This window comes from Onychomys torridus, chromosome 3 (assembly GCF_903995425.1).
Source record: "Onychomys torridus chromosome 3, mOncTor1.1, whole genome shotgun sequence".
NCBI lineage: Eukaryota > Metazoa > Chordata > Mammalia > Rodentia > Cricetidae > Onychomys > Onychomys torridus.
In genome coordinates this window covers 107006319-107028286 of record NC_050445.1, presented here as the reverse complement: position 1 = coordinate 107028286, position 21968 = coordinate 107006319, and the positions used below count along the sequence as shown (strand labels likewise).

General features: G+C 51.3%; 1 protein-coding gene across 2 annotated transcripts in view; it reads left to right on the top strand.

The window, feature by feature from the left end:
* The first annotated feature begins 3804 nt into the window (after positions 1–3804).
* Positions 3805–21968, top strand: part of Fgd5 (FYVE, RhoGEF and PH domain containing 5) — a 100789-nt gene continuing 82625 nt past the window's right edge. For both annotated transcript variants that reach the window (XM_036181203.1, XM_036181202.1), the window contains exons 1-2: positions 3805–3988; positions 11823–14478. In XM_036181203.1, coding sequence (XP_036037096.1) covers positions 3976–3988; positions 11823–14478 — 2669 coding nt within the window. In that variant the 5' untranslated portion in view covers positions 3805–3975. The remainder of the gene's footprint in view (positions 3989–11822; positions 14479–21968) is intronic.

The following is a 21968-nucleotide window of genomic DNA, read 5'->3' as shown; positions in this document are numbered from 1 at the left end:
AGGGCCCTGGGACCTTGAAGTGAGGGAGACTGGACGCAGAAGCCCAGGGAACCATCATGTCACAGTGGAGTCTGCTGGTCATCTATTGTGGGGGATGGGGTTGTATTTCACATTAGTGCTGTGTCAGAAAGCATCTGTTGCCTCAGTTTCCCTGGAGCTCTGGTATGCATGGAGTACCTTGTAGCTTGTCTCAGGGCCTGACTGGGTAAGTGATCAGGAGGCCAGGAGTGTGAGAGGGACGGTGGGCCTAGGATTCTGGCTCTGCTTCTGCCAAGGTGTCTTGAATGAAGGAGACAGAAGGTAAGCGGTGGGCACCAGCCTGGGAGCTACACTGACTTAGACCCAGCTGTACCCCAGCTCTGCCTCCTGGGTGCAGCCTGGCCTCTCTGTCTCCAGTTCTCGTCTGCACAGTGGGGAGAGCCATGGCTAGTCCTTTCTGCTGCCATGAGGAGGATGTAAGATGTGGGCGGGTGCGCACAGAGTCATCAGCATTAGCTACCACAACCATGGCCTTCTCACCTGGCAGGTACACTGGGCGTCCATCCCAGTTACCTCCACACCCATTCCCCCAGCTGTCACTCAGATACTTTACAGGCATAAAGATGGCTCCTTTGGATGTGTGACACTCTTGTGGAGGTGGGATGCTTTGCCACTAGGAGGTTCAGAAAGGAAGAGAGAGAGAGAGAGAGAGAGAGAGAGAGAGAGAGAGAGAGAAGGAAAGAGAAACAGAGAGTAAGAAGAGATGTCTGCTAGGGAGATGGAGCACCCTGCCTCATGGGCATCTGCCTTCAAGGTACCGATGGTGCCCTGCCAAGCTCCTCTAGAGAAGTGGGGACGGGCTCATGCCCTCACAAGGCAACTCAGGAGTAGCAGTCAACAGATGGATAGGATTTAAGAACTGACTGGAAGCCTGGAAGCTGGGTGTGGTGGTGCACACCTTTAACCCCAACACTCAGGAGGCAGAGGCAGGTGGATCTCTGAGTTCTAGGACAGCCTGGTCTACAGAGAGAAACACTGTTTTGAAATCCATCCACCACCACCCCCCAAAAAAGGAACTGAGTAGACTGTAAGGGCTGCAGTTTCTGTCTGTGAAATGGGGACACAATAACTGGGATTCTTGGCAAGATGGCATTCATTAAGGCTCGAACAGGAGCCACAGTGGTTATCACCCTGAGCAGGATAACTGCAAAGCCATACGCACTGGGATCCATTTTCTCTCATCAGGGAAAATAATGGAGTTCAAGTTTCCCCTCATAGACTATCACTCCATACCACCCTCTGCCTAAGCTGAACAAGTTGAATCCTGTGAGGTTTTCCCCACTGGCCTTGGGGCTGTGCTCACTGATCCCACATCCAACAGTGTTGGGTCCGACTTAGCTTCTCCAAGCATCTTGGTATTTTCCTGCCCCCACCCTGAACCCCAGAGCAAAGGCAACTCTAGAGGCAGCTGAGTCCCTGGAGCCTCCCTCCCCGGGCCTGCTGAAGCTATGTTCTTGGGACTGCATACTCTAAAAAAACCAAGCTAACTCTTAATTGATTTCTTTTTGCATGAAATGTGGAAAGGATTTACCCACTCACTCAGCTTCACACACCTTCAGACATCGATAGCAATATCCTTACCCTCTCTACCACCAGCTCCATCACCTACCTCAAGTTCATTGCTTCCATCTCTATCAATCCATCACCCACACCATCTCCCTCACTCAACCAATCCCCTCGTCTCCACCACTTCGATTACTGCCATTAACCCCACCCTCTCCATCACCCATATCATCTTGACCACATCCACCATCTTCATCAACCCCATCACCCACGCTGTCTCCATCACATTGATAAATCTACCACTTCTATCACATATATCCTCTCTATCACCTCAACCAGCTCTACCATCCACCATTTCTGTCACCTCCGCCATCTCTACAACTTGAACGACTTCTGCCATCTCTGTCCACCACATGGTCGACCCCTACTGCCTGTATCACTCCCAGCTCCATCATTTGACCAAATATTTCCATTGCCATCTGGAAACCCTCCCCTTTCCTGGATCCCATCCCCATCATTACCACCCTTTCCATCGCCTCCACCATTTTACTACCTCAGCTCTGCATCATCCACCACCTTGATCACCTGCTCCATCTCCACGGCCTCTGCCAACCACCAACTCCTTCACTTCTAGCCTGCCGACCACCTCCTCCCCCGTTCTGCCACACACACACACTGAGGACATGTCACATCTTCACCAAGATGTCGACAAGTACCGCCACCACCTTCTCTACCTGCAGCACTACCAGTGCGGCCTCTGTCCTCCCTCCTGCTTCCCTGCTGCATCCTCCCTCTCCATTCCATGCATGTCTAGTATGGTCTCTACCACCTCCATCACCAGCTAATCTACCACCTCCATCACCAGCTAATCTACACCACCTCCATCACCACCTAACCACTATGCATGGATCCAAGTCTACTAAGAACTTGTCTCAGTGCCAAAGTCCAGCCAGATATTTTCTTTGTTTCAAAAAAAAAAAAAAAAAAAAAAAGAATCATCTATTTATGGTTAGCGTGTGGGGAGCGGTGGGAGGCATGTATAAATGAGCTACAGTGTCCTTGTGGAGGCCAGAAGACAATTTTGGAATCTGCTCCGTCCTTCCACTTTTCCATGGGTTCCAGGGACTGAACTTGAGTCACCAGGCTTACACAGCAAGCTCCTTATCCACTGAGCCATCTCGCTGACCCCAGCTATAAATTTTCTATTATAGAGTCATAGTGTTTCTCTCCAAAAAGGCTGGAGGCTGAGGAGTCTGGTGTGGTGGCTCTGAGATGGAACGGTCATTTGAAAGATTCAAATTCAGTCCTTAATTGTATAATTGGGGAAACTGAGGCCTACTCTATGCCAAGCTCACACACTCACTGGTTGGTCCTCCTCCATCTCGCCACGCCTCTTCATGCCTCTGGGTCTGACCAAGTTATTTCCTTCGCCTCTGGTGTGGTTGACCCCTCTCGCTGGGGACCTCTTCTGAGCTCCAGTCCCAAGTAGCAGGACTGTGTATGTCAGGGTAAATAGACAGGGTTCCCTAAGGGCAAAGACATCTATCTATGTGGTCATCAACGAGCCCTACTGAGGAGGTACTGGGCCCCGGTACAGTGTGTGAATCAAGCCTCCTCAGAGACCAGACAGCCCTTTCCAGTCACCTCGAAGAGGCGATGGCCGACTAGACAGCCATACTCTGTCCCAGTGGTTCTGACTTCGGCTTCCTTGGAAAGTCTTGGCAGTTGCTCTGATTCTGTGAGTCTGCTGAGGGCCCGGAAATGCGCATTTCACACACCCTCCATGGGTTCTGGCAGTGGAGAGCCTCAGCAGATCTTCCCCGCAGACAAGAGTGCTTTGCTATGGTGTTTGTTGGTTTAATTTGTCTTACGTCCCCAACGATCGCCCCATCTGAGCTCCACGAGGACAAGAACTTGTGGCGCTCATGCTCCGTGGTCAGCACAGCGCCTAGCTCAGACTGAATGAACATCCAAATCTGAACATAAAGGGATAAATGGCCTCTGTCCCTAAGCCTTGTACAGCTCCTTAGGTCTCTTTGATCATAGCCCCGGCCCCTTTAAGTGTGCGTGGGGACGCCGGGACCCTCGGTCTCTGACAGCACTGAAAAAAAAAGAAAGAAAGAAAGAAAGAAAGAAAGAAAAAAGAAAAGGGGGGAAAAGAAAGCCTTCCTCTCGGGAGCGGGAGGAAACATCTAGGAGGGGGAGGAGGCGCGGCCAGAGCCTAGAGCCCCGAGCTTGAGCCGACGCCCCGCCCAGCCCAAGCCCCGCGCCCAGCGCCCCTCGCCTTGCCGCGGAGTGCTGCGCCCGGGGCGGGCCGGGCCGGGGCGGGCGCGGGTGCGGTGGACTGGGCGGCAGTGGTACTCCGACAGACGGACCCGCACGGCACGGCACGGCACGGCACGAAGAGACCAGCCTCGGGCTCCACGGTGGAAGATGCACAGAGCAGGTAAGAAGCCGGGCCGCCTTTTGCGCACCGGCGGCAGGCGCTGCAAGTGGAGCCTGCGGAACCGAGGGTCCCTTCTCTAGGAGCCAAGAGTTGGGGAGTCCTGTTCCAGGCAACCCGCCGTTGTCCCCCGAAGAAGGTCCCCCTTGGAAACCGAGGACACCCCTCCCTCCAAAGAGACCTAGTTGTAACCCCTCACCCCCCAGTCCTTCCTCTCTGTCCTCTGGGTCCCAGCAGGTCCTCGCTCGCCCTTTGGTGGCCGCGCCTGGCCCCGGGGCGCATCCGCTTCGCTTCCCCGACGCCGGAGTCTGTTCTGGTACTCCAGTGCTCGACACACCCCGCTCTGCCATCAGACGCCGGGAGCTCTATGGTTGAGGATCTGAGCTGATCTCTGGGCTCACGCCTCTTAAAACTCCCTGCCGGAGCTCCACTACCAGACCGAGGCGGGGACCGAGGGGTTACCCCTTACCCAGGCTCATCGGCGTCCCTCCCACCCCTCTCCCCTCAAGTCTCATTCTGTGAATCAGACTTCACCAGGTCAGGAATTCCGGGAAACCCAAGTGTTCTCTAAGAAATTTAGCGATCTCTGCCCAAGGAGAGCCATTTAGCAGATTGGGAAAGTGAGCCTCAGCCAGATGGGCGGTGCCTGAAATCTGGATTCCCAGCTGCGTGCATGGAGAAGACAGAAAGTTCTCAGTGCTAGAAAGTAATCCTAGCTAACGAGACCCGCCTGCTCAGAGCTGTCAGCCCTGCTTCTTTTACTGCTACCATTGCGCAAAGGGAAGCCCCTTCCCCACCCAGCACCCTGTCCAATACCACACTTCCAACACACATCCCCAAAGAAACAGGAAGCCACCATTTTGGCTGTCTTGGAACCATATCCTGCTGCTGCTGCTGCTGCTGCTGCTGCTGCTGCTGGTGGTGGTGGTGGTGGTGGTGGTGGTGGTGGTGTGTGTGTGTGTGTGTGTGTGTTGAGGCTTTTTTCTTTTTAAGATTGTTTTACTGAAAACAGTCATTGTCTTGGGAGCGAGGTACCGCTAGAGACATCGGGCCGGTCTTACAACAGTCGGAGAAGTAGAGCAGCCACTTCCCTGTGTCCAGAATTAGGCTGGGAGTATGGACACCTGGTAATTAATGTGGGTCACAGAATTGGGGGCCATGAGCAGGGGTGTCACTTTATGGGAGTGGAGGGAAGGAGAACAGAGTCCCAGGGCCGGGCAACCCACTGTTGTCTGGGGAAGGTTGTCTTTCTTCTGTGGTGCTGGCATGGTCTGAGACATAGGCTGGCTTCCCCTACCCTCCTAACAAAACCACTTGGTAACAATGGAGAGAGCCAGTCTAGCTTCCCCACATTTTCCTGCAGGAGGCTGGAGCAGGCCTTCCTTCCCTACGAGTCTGGACGAACAAATCTAGAGGTAGGTTTGGTCCCAGGAAGCCTTTGCAGTGGGCACTTTTAGATGAAGCTGTCCTGTAATGTGTTTCTGTAGATGCTGTGGTTCCCTTTTCAGTGTGACAGCCTCACAGGATGACTGGTGTTTGCCATGTACCCCCGCCCCCCCATCTCATAGCTCTGGGACTCCCTGAGGCTGGATCTCAAAGCCACTGTATGCTTATGTGACCTTGAGCAGGTCCTCAGTTTATCTATCTGACAAATAAAGCTCTATCTCTGACTTGTCACTATGAACTAACAATAAATTGACCAAACAGTGTCCATCATGAGCAACCAATGAACACTAACTCGTATTTCCCAGGAACTTACAATGAATTAGTTACCACTAGGATGTGTTCTTTCTATCAGTTTAGTTAGTATCCACAGCAACCTGATGATGGGAAATTGAGGACCTATTCAGGGGCTAAGACAGGATTGAAACAGAGGCCTAACTTGTTGGTGCATAGGGGATGTTTGGCTTTTGACTTTGTTGAGACGCTTTTTTTTTTTTTTTCTGTTAGTTTCCTTGAACTCTCAATGGTCCCATGAAAAGGTGGATAGTTCTTCCTTTCTCCAAAAAGGATGCTGTGGCTTCCAGAGGCAGATGTGTACAAGACCACACATCTGTATGTGGAAGGACTTGTACCAGACCCCAGGCCTCCCCTACTCTGTCTCCCACTGTCTTCCTGGGAAGTGCCCTGCTGTGGATCACTGGACAAGCTTAACAGCAGCCTAATTAGAAACCAGCAGGCTTAGCTTGGACTCTCCAGCAGGCACCCAGGAATGGATATTAAATTAAGATGCATTGCAAGGTGAAATTGGAAGGTAATTGCTCTTGCAACATATGGTCATGAGTGTTTCAGGGCGAGTGGAGGGAAGGGCGGGCGGGTGGGCCAAACAGACTTGAGGACGGGAGTTGGAGTGTCAAAGGATGTTACAAGAAGCTTTCTGCGTTGAAAGAGCTGGGGAAATTAACTTTTTGGTTCAGTCCCTTCCTTCTGCAGGTGGAGAAACTGAGGCATAGGAAGGGGGAGGCTTGGCCAAGGTGACACCTCTAGTTAATAGCTTAGCCAGGAAGGGAGGTTAAGGCTCCTGGCTCCCTGTCCAAGGCTCCTTCCCAGACTTCATCTAACCTGACTCCTGTGTAGCTGTGAGGGAGCAGCAAGCATGAATGTGTGAGTGACAGATATTTAATTAAAATAGAGAGAGAAAGTAGCAGCTAGTACCAGGAGTGGGCTGCGAGTGATTTGTATCATAAGGCGCTATTGAAATGTTCTTTCTTCCCGCGCCTGTCCCTTAGTTAACATTTTGCCTAAAGGAGTGCTCTGCATTCGCCTCATCCCCAAGAGTGGCAAATTACCAGGAGTCATGGGCTTTGGTGACTCAGACAGGGCATATTACTTGTAGGGAGAGAGAAGGCTCCTAGGCAGCCAGAGGGTGCACCAGCCAGGTCCATGCCTGGTTTCTCATCCGGAAGTCAAGCTCAGCCCAAGCAAGGCTGTTTTCATGTGCACACTTGCATCCCTTTCTCCCTCTCTGTCTCCGTTGCTGAGCAGGGGCCCTGGGACTTCCTGGGCCCTACTTCCCCCTGTCCATGACTTCCATCACTTCCCACCTTGCCCACCTGTAACAGGCCTGCCCCCGGAGCCCAGAGCCCATTGGATAGCTCCACTAGATGTGTGAAAAGTAACTCACTTGGACACTGAAATCCTGGGTCTTCCTTTCCAGCCCTGGCCATGTTGGCTGTTGCAACTTTACCCTTCTAGGTGCTCTGGGTTCAACTTCAACATGATCTGGGAACTTTTCTGTTTTCCACACCACGTCTGTTCCATGCATACATTCTCCCTCTGTTCCTATTTCGTCACTGTTTCTGATTCCTTGTTGTCCCAGCCTGGCCCAGGCTCCATCACTACTGCTTAAAGTACCACGAGAACCCCCTTACTGGACCATTTCAGCATGTTTTACCTGCATCTATGGGTCCTCATGCGTAAGCCCTGCTGTTCACCCTGTTCCTTAAGCCCTTGAGAAAAAAACTGGAGTATCCCCAAGCCTCATCTCCCCCCCCCCTTCTATTGTTCCCTTCCAAAAGTTCTGGCTTTCCTCCCATCTCCTGGGTACATTGATGAGTCCCAGCTTCTCTCTTCTTTTCTACAACTTCAGTGTCCCCTCAGTGAGACCACAGGGTGTGTTGGCATGTCTAGAGGCTCTAGACTAGGGCTCCACACAGGATAGGAGGACAGCAAATATTATCTTATGGAACCGGAGTAGAGAAAATTGAGTGGGAACAGATTGGAGCCATATAGTCACACTCTAGTCTGTACGCTGTGGTCAGACCCAGACCCTGCCTTTGACACACACTTCACCTGACACCTTCCTGGTTTCTCTGTCTTAGTTTCCATGGATTTTACCCCTCTCACTGACACTGGGGCTCTTGGAGCTCCACTGTAGGGGAAATGCTCTGTGGGAAACGGAGAGGCAGAGGGTTGGGTGGCTGGACTTGGAAGTATGAAATCTTGGTTCTCTCCAGGGCTGCTCTGCATCCACTGAGTGACCCTCACACCAGCCAACTGCCAGTGAGGGGCCAAAGTGTCTTTGGTGCCAGCATCTCTTGATCTCTGAGGGGACATGCAGAAGCACTGTGGCTTCATTCAGTGCTGGTGAAGGAATGAAAGATGCCAAGGGCTTGTCATTCCTTGGGCTCCTGTGCAGAAGGCATTTTCTTGCAGGATCACGCCTCAGACCCTACCACAACCTTTCTCAAGGAAACAGGCGCCCACAGATCAATAGCTTGATTGGATGAAGGATGGGTTGGGAATGGGGGCAATGCAGCGGGGGTGACAGTCATTTTTCACAGTCTGTCTGTTCCTCGGTCATGTCTCATGGTGGCCCGTGTGAAATGCCACCTGTTAAGGATGAGAAATGAGAGTCCCCACCCCTGAAGAATAAGTCACACCAACATATGACACTTGATGTTGTGAGCTGGCAGCTGCTATCAGGTAGTATACCAGATATGGCTGGACTCATGAAGGGGGCGGGGAGGATGCCCCCACCCCACAGCAACAGGTACTCCTGTGTGAACAGTTCTTCTCATGCAAATGCTGACAAGATCTTCTCTCTTCACAGCATCCCCAAGGGGAACTATATGTTGTCCCCATTTTACAGGGGACATTTACATTTTTCTAAAGTAGGAATCATCTAGGCTTGATAACTTGGTAGTTCTGACACCTAGGCAGGCCTGGAGGTTGATGTGGATGACCTAGGGGTAGCTGGAGTTGGTGAAATTTAGTTGGAGTTGGTGAAATTTGGTGAGGTCTTTGATAGTGGTGTCTTTTTTTTTTCTCTCTTTCTTGCCTTCAGCCTCCTCCTGCATGCCATCATAGTAGCCTGCACTATGTGAGCAGACTACCCGTTAGACACTTTTGAGCATCACAGGGTCTGTGCAGTCTTGAATGTACCCTGTCCTCCGAATGATAGGGTTCTGACATTTGTGGATCATGATACTGACTTTGGCTCCAGATATCCTGGCATTGAGGTGTCCATGGGACAGGGCCACAGAGCAGTCCAAATCAGAGCTTAGCTGCCAGTGCTGAGCCCCAGACCTGAGGCTGGTGAATGGAGGAGATACTCTTTTCCATTTCAAGGTCATCTTGTGAAAAAAGAATGTCAACTAGCTCATTCAAAATGGCTATAGATGCCCCTTAATTTACAATGGACTTACATTCCCATAAAGTCACCATAAGTCAGAAATACCTTGTCAGAAGTGCGTGTCCCACACTTCATCTCCCAACCATGCTCAACTGTGCTCAGAATCCCTGCCTTTGTTTGTAGCTGGGTTGAATCATCCCTCACAAAAACCACTTAATACTCACAACCTGAGTGTCTAATGTAGCTCACTAGATACTGTGTTGGAAGTGAGACACAGAGGGTTTTTTCAAACCATCATAAAGTACAATTGTTAGATTGAACTTTACTCAAATAATAATATTTGTGTGTGTGTGTGTGTGTGTGTGTGTGTGTGTGTGTGTGTGTGTGTAAATCAGAGGACAACCTCAGGTGTCATTCCTCAGGCGCCCTCTACCTTGTCTTTTGAGCCAGGATCTCCCACTAGCATAAACTGACAAGTAGACCATGCTTGCTGGCCAACAAATCCCAGAGATCCACCTGTCTCTACCTCCTCAGAGCTTCGATCCTAAGCTCACACCGCCAACATCTGGCTTCTTTTTCCTAATGTGAATTCTGGGGATCTAACTTGGGTCTGCATGCTTGCATGGCAAGCGCTATATCAGCCGGGCTATCTCCCCAGGACCCTACTCTTTTGGAGACAGTAACTGATCTTGAGCTCCTGATCCTTCTGCCTCTCGAGTTCTGAGATTACCTGCATGCCTACTATGCCCTGTGATGTTTGGATATATGGAGCTGAGTAAAATATAGTGTGTTTTTATTGTTGTTGCTGGTACTTTGTTTTTGAGACAGGATCTCACTATGTAACCTTGTTGTTGCTGGTACTTTGTTTTTGAGACAGGATCTCACTATGTAACTTTGTTGTTGCTGGTACTTTGTTTTTGAGACATGGTCTCACTATGTAACCTTATTGTTGCTGGTACTGTGTTTTTGAGACAGGGTCTCACTATGTAACCTTGTGGGGCCTGGAACTCTATATAGACCAGGCCTTTCAACTGATGGATCTACCTGCCTTTGAGCACTGGTATTAAAGGTGTGCACCACTATGCCCACCTGGGCAAATTAGAATGTGAAAGTGACTTTCACATCTTTTTTTTTTTTTTTTTTTTTTTTTTTTTAAGATGAGGTTTCTCTGTGTTATCCAGGCTAGATGCTGTACTCTTGGACTCAAATGATCTTTCTGCCTCAGGTTCTTGAGTAGGTGGGGTTCTGAGGATGAGTCCCCACACCTGACATTTATTTTATAATATGGCTGTGAGAAGATTAAAAATATCTATGGAGCTGGGCATGGTGTCACACACCTGTAATCTCAGACTCAGGAGACTGAGGCAGGAGGGTCGTGAGTTTGAGTCCAGCCTAGGCTGTATAGGAAGGCTTTCATATGTATATCTACCACATGTAAGGATAAATGTGGTCCTTGATTAGAGCTGCTGGTAGTAGCTGCTGTAAGTGGGCTCCAATGCTGAGGGAGAGGCTAGTTTGCTGACAGAACCCCAGCCCTCTGCTACGTCTGCATCAGGAGCCAGACTAGCTTCTGGAGCTGCTGTCACACCGAGCCCTCAGCAAGGATAGACTGAAGATGAGGCCTGAAAAGTTCATTTTGCTAAAGGATAGATTGAGATGTGAGGCCCAGACAAGGAGGCCTGGGAAGCAGGCCCTGCTAGCTGCTCAGGAGAGACACAGGACTTGGACCTTGGAAGCTGGACCATTTGTCTGTTTCTTGTCTTAACACGTCACATATCATTCTTCAAAACAGGGCTTCACCTTCTCCCAGAGGCTCCCAATCATGACAGTTATTCCTGGCGTGTGTGTTTCTGCACATATCTTTTATCTACCAGTCTTCAGGCTTCAGCATCCTTGAGGGACGTAGACTTTTGCAGCTACCCATGTTGGTACATACCTTTCCTTTCTTCCATGATATTTGGAGGTGCTGGATGGACACTCTGGAAACATGCAGACTTTCTCAGTCAAAGCTCGAAACAGAGTCCTATGTCTTTAGTGTGTCATTCTTGGAGGGATGAAATAATGGCTATTTAGCCATAGCATCCCAAGGGGCTACAGCTCTCTCTGTTCTTGTAACTCCCCAATGGATTCTCTGCTGGAGCCCATGAAAGCCCCTCATCTGTAGTGCTGGCTACTTGGTTAGGTTGCTGATGAATACCAGCTCTGTGAGGACCCTGGGGACTAGATGTCCAGTTCATCTTTTTCTCAGGACACACAGGGATCATTCAATAAGTAGTTTTTGGTGAATGAATGAAAAGATCTTGGCACACTGTTCAAGGCGCACGGGATTTCGTTCAGCTGATTTCTTGCTAGCTGACCTGTGGTGAAAGCTCTGTCCCCCACTCACAGAATGAGCTGTCAGTGATTTTCTGGCTTTCAGATAGGGTCTCATGTAGCCCAGGCTGGCTTTGAACTCACTATATTGCTGAGGATGACCTTGAACTTTTGATCCCCTAGCCTCTACTTCTCCAGTGCTAGAATTATAGGCTTATGGGGTGCTGGGGATCAAACAGGGCTTCCTGCTCGCTAGGCAAGCACTCTACTAAGGAGACTACATCCTTAGCCCCATTAAAGGATTTTGAGGATGTGGTAGAAGAAATGAAAGTCTGAGACAAGCCACAGAGCTGGGAACTTTCCTCCATCCTCCCTTCACCAGGCCATAGAAAAAGTCTGAGTAGAATTTAATTGTCTTTTTTCCCCCTTTTCTTTGTTTTTACCTTTTAGACTCACCCAAACCACCAGTTGCTCCCAAGCCGAAGGTTACCACCAGTCCTTCTACGCCAGCAGCCAAGTTTCCCCCCTCACCCAGGCCTGACAGTTTCCCCAGTCCCAACTCCATGTCCAGGGGCCCCAAACCTCCCATCGCTCCTAAGCCCAGGCTGGCTGGCCCCGGTGAGTTTGGAGCTGGTGTGTACCTGAACAACAGCCTCAGCAAATGCAGCAATGGAAGGCTGCTCTGTGAGGACCGGGGTCTGCATGATGGGCACCACTCTACCCTGAACTGCTCTGAGCTGGAGACTGATGAGGAGTACATCATGGTCCCCAGGGCTCCACAGAGAGAGGATGCTCCCATGGACGGGGCTACCGGGGAGCAGGGCTTGGAGGAGGAAGTCCAAGAGCATGGTGCAGAGCAGATGGGAACTGAGGGGGACCTGGCAGTCCCAGATGAAGAGGTCCCAAGCAGAGACAGTGAGGAAGACACGAGCCACACTCTGGAAGGTGAAGAAGACTGTGATCGCGATCCAGAGAGAGATGAGACCCCAGCACCCTCAGATGAAGGGGTGCTAAGCAGAGACAGTGAGGGAAGTGAGGAGGACTGTGTCCAGGGCCCAGGTATGGAGGAGCAACTCATGAATGAGGAGGAGGAGGAGCATGTGTACAACCTTGATGATGGGGACCCCCAGGATGAAGAAGAGCCTTCCCACACAGAGATCGTTCTCACACATGTCTGCTCTGAGTCTCTTGAAGTTCCCCGTTGGGAGCCAGGGCCCCCTGAGACTCCTGGGGCCGTAGAAGAGAATAGTGAAGATGGATGTAATGACACTGAACCTGGGGAGCCCAACCAGGACACTGGACAGGACACAGAGGATGCCAGCGTGGGGTCCCCTGAAAATGAGGAGGTGCCCCCAGATGTCCAAGAGCAAGAGGTGGCAACTGACAGCCCTGAGGTCTTTGGGGAGGACTGTGAAGATGCTGCCGAAGGTGGGAGCCAGGTAGACCAGGAGGAACCACCCAGTTGCGATGAGGAAGCCTACAATAGAGAAACTGCTGTAGCGTCCATGCAGGTGGGGGAGGACCCTGGAGAGAGTGGAGACCTAGAGCAGGAAGACCCTGCTGAGGAGAACTGCCAGATCATTCCCTTTGAGAGCGACAGCACGGAGGAGGATTTCGCATCCACACTCCCAGAAAGTCCCTATGAACTCTTCCCGACTGAGAGCACTTCCTTCTGCAATGCCATCTATTCCCTTTCGGAGTCAGCCAAGGGGCAGGAGCGAGTGCACGAGGTCTGCACAGAGGAGGTTCCTGGTACTGACCCTTCACCCAACCAGCACGATTCCCTGCAGGATGGAGCTGGAGAGGCACCCCCTGTCCCTGACGTAGTGGTTGTGCCAGAGGATGAGGACGATGCACTCAGCAATCCCTACGTGATGGGAGTTGGCTTGCTGAGCCTCGGAGAGGGAACACAGTCAGACACTCAGGCTGCCTCAGGCACTCGGAGTGGGTACAGTGCATGGGAGGAAGGGGGCTCTGAAGATGACCTGGTCCCAGTAGATAGGAAGAATATTGCCACAAGGGCCCGGCCCCACTCTGGGAAGGTGGCTGGTCATGTTCCAGAAACTGTTCTAGAAGAAACAGGACCAGAAGGCTGTTCATCAACTATGGGCACCAGAGACACCAGTGAGGAGGTGAGAAAAATAGCTATTTTGCCAGAGGGGAAGCCCCCTGAGTCTGCCCGGGCCTTGCCAGTCAAGCCCAGAGCATTCACTCTATACCCAAGGTCCTTCTCTGTGGAAGGCCGGGAGAGTCCCCTGTCCATGTTCCGGGAGCCAGAGGGGGCTGGGCTGGACAGCCATCGTGTGAGGAGGAAAGAAGACAATCTGTCTCTGCCAGGCGCCATTGGCTCCTCTGGCAGCTTCTCACAGCGCAGCCACCTGCCGTCCAGCGGCACCTCCACGCCGTCCTCCGTGGTTGACATCCCGCCCCCTTTCGACCTGGCCTGCATCACGAAGAAACCCATCACTAAGAGCTCACCTTCACTCCTGATAGATGGCGACACACTGGACAAGACCTCCAAGAAGAAGAAGTCCTCCTTCAAACGCCTCCTGGAGCTGACGTTCAGGAAGAAGACAGAGAGCAAGGGGCACATGGACATGAACCTGTCCTCTTCCAGGTCCTCCTCCGAGTCCAGCTACCACGGCCCGGCCAGGGTCCTGGAACTGGACCGCAGGAGCCTCAGCAACTCACCCCAGCTCAAGTGTCGTACCGGGAAGGTCCGGGCCTCTGACTCCCCTGCCTCCCTCATCTTCTACAGGGACGGCAAGAGGAAAGGCGTCCCCTTCAGCAGGACGGTGTCCAGGGTGGAGTCCTTCGAAGATCGCTCCCGGCCGCCCTTTCTGCCCCTGCCGCTCACCAAGCCACGGTCCATTTCGTTTCCCAATGCTGACACTTCGGACTATGAGAACATTCCCGCCATGAACTCGGATTATGAGAACATCCAGATCCCGCCTCGCAGGCCGGCGCGGGCTGGGACTCTCACAAAGCTGTTTGAAGAGCAGAGTAGAGCCCTGTCCACTGCAAATGAAAATGATGGCTATGTGGACATGAGCAGCTTCAACGCCTTCGAGAGCAAGCAACAGAGCTCAGAGCAGGAAGCCGAGAGGTACGTGAGGGACAGGCCCTTTCTCAGAGTGTGGGCCTAACTGGAGGCAGCTAAGGTACAGGGGTGGGATGGACATGTTTTGTAGGCTCTGCTGCTTCCTAGCTGTGTGACTTAGGGGGAGTGGCTCTACCTCCCTGAACCACTGTCACTTCACCTGTGAAATGGGGGCTCATGTTTCTCACACCAGCATGTTAGACTACACTATAAAACTGCTAGTTATTAAGGGGACAGTTCTCATGTCTGAGGGAGATTGCTTACACACACACACACACACACACACACACACACAAAGCAACTAAGAGAGAAGGTTCTGGAAGCTTGCCAAACTAAATATCTTTCACCATCAGGAAAATACCCTAATTGATTGATACCTTCTTATTATGTACACATAGAACTAGAAAAGACAATTTATTTAAACTGTCCAAAGATCTCACAGCGCCTCGAGCTGAATTTCTAAATAGAAGTCTTGAAGAGGTATACCTAAGCTGAAAAAAAAGAAAGAAAGAAAGAAAGAAAGAAAGAAAGAAAGAAAGAAAGAAAGAAAAAAGGATCACTTTGAAAGCGGAAGTGGAACACCATGGATATCAAACAATAGCGGGGTTTTCTGCCTCCCTTCCCTTAGCCTGCCTGGGTTGGCTGCAGCTTCCACAGGACACACTTTACCCTGTGTGCTTGCATCCCTGCGGGGTTGGAGGGCTGATCATCAACAGTCCCCATGGTTCAGTTTAATAGAGGAGCCCCAGGGTCCTTTCTTATGTGGGGGACTAAACCAACCTGCCTGCCTGGTGACTGCTGCCAGGAATGTCTGGGAGCTGTAAGGGAACTAGAAAGAGACGTGGCTGCTGCTGGCCTGGAGGAGACTGGCAAGGTTTACCAGCTTCGTTCTCAAGAGTTCCATGTGGTCCCCACATGGGTTCCATCTCCTCCCAGGCTGAGTGAGGGCTCTATCAGTTCTTTCTATGACATGGAGGAGGTTTGTTTTCAGGAATGACTCCAGACACCAGCTCTGGAGAGGGACTGGGTTTAATGTGGAGAGTGAGAGGGGTAGAAACTGGACCTGACTGGTCTAGTTCGTTAATAATTATAACATGGCCCCAACTAGGTTTCCAGCCCTGTTTCCACCTCTTAGCACTGGTGAAAACAAGTTGGAAAGACAAAATCTTCAGATGAAACATGCGGTTCCCCAGCTAGCTGGTTCCCGACTTTCCCTGGCCACTGGGATCACACCACTTCCCAGCATTCGCTTGGGCTGTGAATAATAGGAAGTTTGTTCTTCTTTGTCTCTTTGTGTAGCCCTGGCTGTCCTGGAACTCACTATGTGGGTCACACTGGTCTCGAACTCAGAGATCTGCCTGTCTCTGTCTCCTGGGTGCTGGGATTAAAGGCGTGCGCCACCACTGCCTGTTTGTAACTGAGGCAAAAACTATCCCGTTTCCCATCCTGACCCTGTTCTCATCACCTCTTCACTCAAGGCAGATGCGTTGGCTGGTTTCATTTTGGGGATGACAGCCTTTCAAAGATTAAGATACATTTCTGTGAAATCACAATTTTATTGTTGAAGAATGTTTGTGACATCACTGAGTCCTGCTATGGAAGAGAAGAGCTGAGGGTCTGAGAGGAAACGGGACTCGCCTAAGATCTCACGTTTGGGAGGAATCTGACTTCTTCATTCTTGACTTAAGAATTTGCAGTGAGTTATGCTAAGGGGCGCCAGGTTGGGTTGTTCAGAACCCCACAGGTAGCTCCTTCCCCTTGAGTGTGTATGTATGATGCTCCATGGGGCTGTGCAGTACACAGACGCTTAGCCATATGCAAAGGCCATTGCTTTCTTCTGTACCTTCTCTTCCCCCAGATATAAAAGGAATAAAATATTTTATTCCCACACCAGGGAATAAAATATCCAGGAAAATGCTAACGGTACTGGGTGTCGCCTGTCCACTGGGTCAGGCCCTGTGCTGGCTGCTTTCCTTGTTACATCTAAGACTGCAGCCAGGACCTGGCCTGAAGGGTTCAGAGCTATCATAGTCTGAACTGCAGGAAAACTCCTGCCCCTCTGATACTGCCCCGCCAGGGACCTGACTGGGTGACTTTCAGTGCCAATCAGAGAGCTTAATTCTCTTCACTTCCTGTTGGGAGACAGATGATAACAGAGGAGAAAATCCCTGCCCCAGGCACAGCAGGCCTGGGCAGGTGTGGGCCCGGGATGGTGTGGGGCTTCACCTGCATGGGCGTTGTGAGTGAGGCAGAGGCCATGGGAACACAGGTGCAGCTGGGTGCCTGGGGTTGGAGAGCAGATGAGGCAGGTGGAGGAGAGGCACTTCCTCCTGCCTCCTGCCTAGCTTCGAGTGAGGGTCAGAAACCAAATCATTGCTGAGAGATCTGAAAGGAGACAGGACAGAGCCTCTGCAGATGCATCCTGACCAAGGTCCCGGAATGAGCTAGCTATGTGCTTAGGAAATGGCTGTGGGTCCCATTTGCCTCTGTCCAGGGGGGATGTTCTTGTTCAGGTGAGCTCATCTTCACCTCAAAAGGGGATGAAGGAGACTTGGTGTGACTGTGGAGGGGAGGGTGGAGTAAATGTATCCATGACTATACATAGAAAGTACTTGTGACAATTAAATAAAAGAAAAATAAATTATCGTAGGAGCAACCTGGCTTGAGATTGTTACTTGTCAAGCTCAGGCCTGGTTTCTGAATCAGGCAGAGGCTGGCCCTGCCCACTCAGACTCTTGACTTACCTTGGTCAGAGGAGTCGGAGCACTTGGAAGGTACTGGGACCTGTCCCCTAGAAGCCAAGCTGCTTTCTACAGAAAGTGTATTCCTCCAAGAAACCGAGCTGACCTGGTCATGGCTTTAGACCTGAAGCTGGCACGGCCTGGGCCAGGGGAGATGGGGAAGTTTCCTCTCTGCAGTTGCTTCCTTCCGACTCCCAAGCACAGACAGCGTTTGAGCAGGGAAGTGATAGGAGCCCTTGTTATTTCACCTAGTACAAGTGGGTGTTTGTGACGGACTTTCACCAGCTCTTAATTTGAAATGTATCCCCCGATGGATACATTTTTTCCTGAACAGACTCTCTTTCTAACAAGATGCTGTGTGACCTCAGCAGTCAGGAGTCTCTGTTGGGGATGGACATCTTTCCCACAGGACCTGTGTGGTTCACAAGCTAGGAACTAAGCTGGCTTTCTCTGGTGACATGGGACTTTTGAGCCTGGAAAAGAACTGGTCCTTTGTTAAGTGACCAGTCTGAGATTACAGTCCCAGATGCTTTTCTATGCCTGCAGAGGCCGATCTGACGCAGCATGTGGTGTATCCTAAATGCCTCATTTCAGCCTGCCTGTTCTTCCTGCTTCTTGTGTGTTGAAGAACTGGCTTCCTTTAACCTTGTGCCTCAGAACAGGTTGCTCCTGTGTGCCTGTGTGTCATGTGTCCTCAAGGTTCACTGTGGAAATATTCAAGTCACTCCAAAGCTCCAACTTTGACAGTGACTGTCCTTGGGCTCACTCCCTAGGCCCTGCAGCACCCTTGCTGCACTGTTGGCTGTCTCTTCTCCCTCTGTCCATCTGTCACCCAGTGTTCTGCTCTGGGGACACTGATCCGTCCACACAGATACCTGGAAGTTGCTATTATGCATGTCGACTTCTCAGCCAGGCCATCCTGTTTCTGCGGCCCTCCTGATGCTTGTCGGCCTCATAACATTGAGTCTGCAAGCGTTTGCTGTTAAGTGGTGGAGAATCAAGGTCAAGTCTTGTGGATGGAAGATTTGAACTTGATTCCAGAGATGCTGCGTCTGGTAGGGAGGATCAGGGTCCTTCCCCATGGATCTCTCTCTCTCTCTCTCTCTCTCTCTTCTTCCTCTCTCTCTCTCTCTCTCTCTCTCTCTCTCTCTCTCTCTCTCCTTCCTCTCTCTCTCTCTTTCTCTCCTTCCTCTTTTCTGCCCATGTATGCCTTGGTGCTTGGGTTTCTATTGCAAGGGGAACTTTCGGCCATAGAGTGTAGTGTTATCTCCTCTGGTGCTCCCAGGAAGCCCAGGGCTGCAGAGAACAGCCTGGCAGGACTAATCTAGCACTGTCTCTGATACCAATGCCGAGACCAGGGGTCATGATTCCATACCTGCATGGAGCATGCCTTTTACCATGGTGATGGCCAGAGCTGGGCTAGATCCTGTAGCATGCAATTAGCATGCAATCCCCAGATCCCACTTTCTGATGGGAAGACTGAGGCTTGTTGAACTAACACTGAATGTTCTCTGTCACATAGAGAGTAAGTGGCCAAACTAGGATTGGAACCCAGGCCCGCCTGATTCTCCATTCTGGGCTGTTTCTACTGCCGTTTGTTTTCCATAGTGAAAAGGCCACACTCTGGTGTTGCTAACCTGACACCAGCTGAAGAGTTACCTGCAGAGGAGAGGGTGCTCCTCGGGCTCCATTCCCAGTGCTACCCTTGTTCGGTGATCTGGATGGATGTGCTTTCCTGTCTGATGGACCATGGGATTGTGGTGCCTCTGGCAACTAACCTATAGGCACGATGTGCCTGTCTGATGGACCATGGGATTGTGGTGCCTCTGGCAACTAACCTATAGGCACGATGTGCTAATGATGTGCCCAGACGTCCTTCCTTGCTCCAGACCATGGTGGGGACCCTTGGCCTCTGGTGGCCACCTGTGCCCGAGGGACAACCAGGAGCTCTGGGTTTGGAGCCTGCCACCTGCAGGGATCATCCTGATCACTGGGGGAGTTTTAGGAGCAGAATCTGTGTGTTTGTGCCTGCAAAGAGAGTCATGGGAGCTCTGAGGGAAAAGGCTCAATTTACTCTGCTTCACCTTCACAGAGAGCTCCAGTCACACTCCATGTGGATGAGGAGGCTTGGGACAACCAGGGAGGGCCTGCCTTGACTAGCTAGTGGTACCCATGTGAGAAGCAAGATGTTCCGTACTAGACCCAAGGCTAAGTAATATGCAGGAGAAGGGTGGACCAGGCAAAAGGAGGAACTTGAAGGATAGTGCAGAACAGTGAGATTTCCACATATGGACAGAGAGAGAGGCGAGAACAATCAAGACACATCAGACTCCCTGGAAACAACTCGTTTCCACTCAGAAGCAGCCTCAAGGTCTCTGTTCTGGAAAACACTTACCCTGATGGTGGACATGGAGAATGCATAGAGGAGGCTGAAAGGATCAAACTCACATGTGTGCTTTTTCTAACATCTAGTTCCCACAGGGCTCAGTGGGGTCACCCTATTACAGACACCTGTGAGACCCTAGTCCCTTCAGCTCTGTCCAGGTTGTGGTGGGTCAAGCCTGCCCTCAGTGCCTGTTGTATAGGGACACTTGGAGGCTGGGGGATCCAGGCCCAGAAGAACAGCCTGTACCTGGGGAGCCGTCAGGTGGCTCTGGGTAGAGGAGTAAGATGGTGATGGACATGAGGGTCTGGGGAAAGCGGAGCCTGGCCCTGAGTCTGGAGGGCCAAGGATGTGGCTGTGAGGTGGGCTGTCAGGTGTGTGGGACAGCTGAGGATACTTCTAAGACAGGCTGTATCTGTGAGCACCTCTGGGCACAGGAAGGCCATGATGGGCTTCACACAGGACATTGGCACTTGGTTGTCGAGTAGGGCCTGGAGGAAAGGAACAGCACAGGTACGTTAGGTCGGGGCTGTTACTGTGGTCGCCTCACAAGGTGATGAAGACGAAGCTCACTATGGTGTGGGAAGCGTAGGGTAGGAATACGGCTCTGACTCCAGGACATATGAAGCCCCTCATTCTTCAGTAGCAATCAACTCTGGTGCCCCAGAGACGGCCCCTGGTCTTCTTCTCCTCTTGTGAATCTTGGAAAGTCTGTCCAGTCCCACATAAATAAGGCTTGGGTTTGTTTCCCATAAGGAGGGAGGGATCCTAAGAGCTCGTCTTTAACACGGGAGTTAAAAGAGCGAGCTGAAGCTGGGCGGTGGTGGTGGCGGCGGCGCACGCCTTTAATCCTAGCACTCGGGAGGCAGAGCCAGGTGGATCTCTATGAGTTCGAGGCCAGCCTGGTCTACAGAGTGAGATCCAGGAAAGGCACAAAGCTACACAGAGAAACCCTGTCTCGAAAAACAAAACAAAACAAAAACAAAACAACAAAAAAAAGGGGGGGAGCTGAACAATAACCCTGAGGTCAGGGAAGGTGAGTCTGCCCACAGCAGAAGTCTGGCACAGAAGCCAGCAAGGCCCCCTCCAGCCCCTCCCGGCCACGAACCCGCAGCATCTGTGCACTGCAGTAACTGCAGACTACTTTCTTATATCTCTTACCTCTCTCACATCCACAACCAGGGCTGCAGCCAGTGCCGATCCCTGTGTCCCTGTAAACAAAGGTGATTTGTAGCCTGAGTGAAAGTAGGCCAGAGTGGTGGCTGGGCCTCCTGCTGATGGCCCCATGGTGCTAAGAGCCACGTGGCAGGCCTTCGTATCTCCTTGCACGGTCTACCTCAGCAGCCTTCCACTATCATTATGGTTTTGACAAATGAACTCATGCAGCGCTTTCATTAAATTCCGTTGGAGGGACCTGGAACTGCCATAGAGATCATCAGAATCTCAAGACCAGCACGTGCGAACACGCGGCCGTGCGGCTTGTTGAAATTGACTGATGAGAATATTCAGTTTTTAATTTTCTGACTTAAAATAAGACCATCTGCAGCTGTTTCTTTTAGCAATAATTTTTAATTAAATGCAATAAAATTTACAGGGAACGACCCTAATAAGAAAATTGTGTCAGGAACACACTTATTGGAACATCGCTAGTGTGATATTAATCCCCTCCCCCTGACCATTTTTTTTTTTAACTGTAATGTAGATGAAACCGTGATTGTTAATCACGACGTGATTTTCACTTCATAAAGCTGGAGCTTCCCTGTGGGAAGAAGCAGGAATCATTCTAGCTAATAGCAGACAATTTTGTGGTAGAATGTGTAGAATGGTTACCGTGGCCAGCTGAGCCCTGGAGGAGGAGAGGGGCTTTGTTCCAGCCTGTGTCTGTGTGGCCCTCCCTTGTCTCTGCTTTCTCCATGGGATGAGCCTGTCCTGCACCAGACTTATCCAGAGAGAAAAGTCCATGGTAGCTTGGGTGGTTGTTCAGTGTCTTGCTGTTGCTACCACTGTCTGAACTTCCAGGCAGCGATGGGGAGACAGACCAGGGTCTCACCTGGCAGAGCTGCTGCTGCTCCCCAGGAGAGGCAGGCCAGAAATATGCATGCCGTAGGCCATCATAGCTTCTGAGAAAGAGAAGGGCTGTATGCTAGATAGAGAGCAGCTGTTCCCAGCAAGGCAGCCAGGGAAGGCTTCTCTGAGGAGGTGATGCTTGAGGGGATGCAGGGCAACCAATGGTCATCTGTCCTCAAGGAGGGGGTACCCCAGGTGGAGGAAACAGCAGGGATGGAGGACCTTGATCCTGAGGCTGAGAAGGCAGGAGGCTAGCTGGACCCGGATGTGAGAAGCAGGTGAGGCTGGGGACTTGGATTTTACCT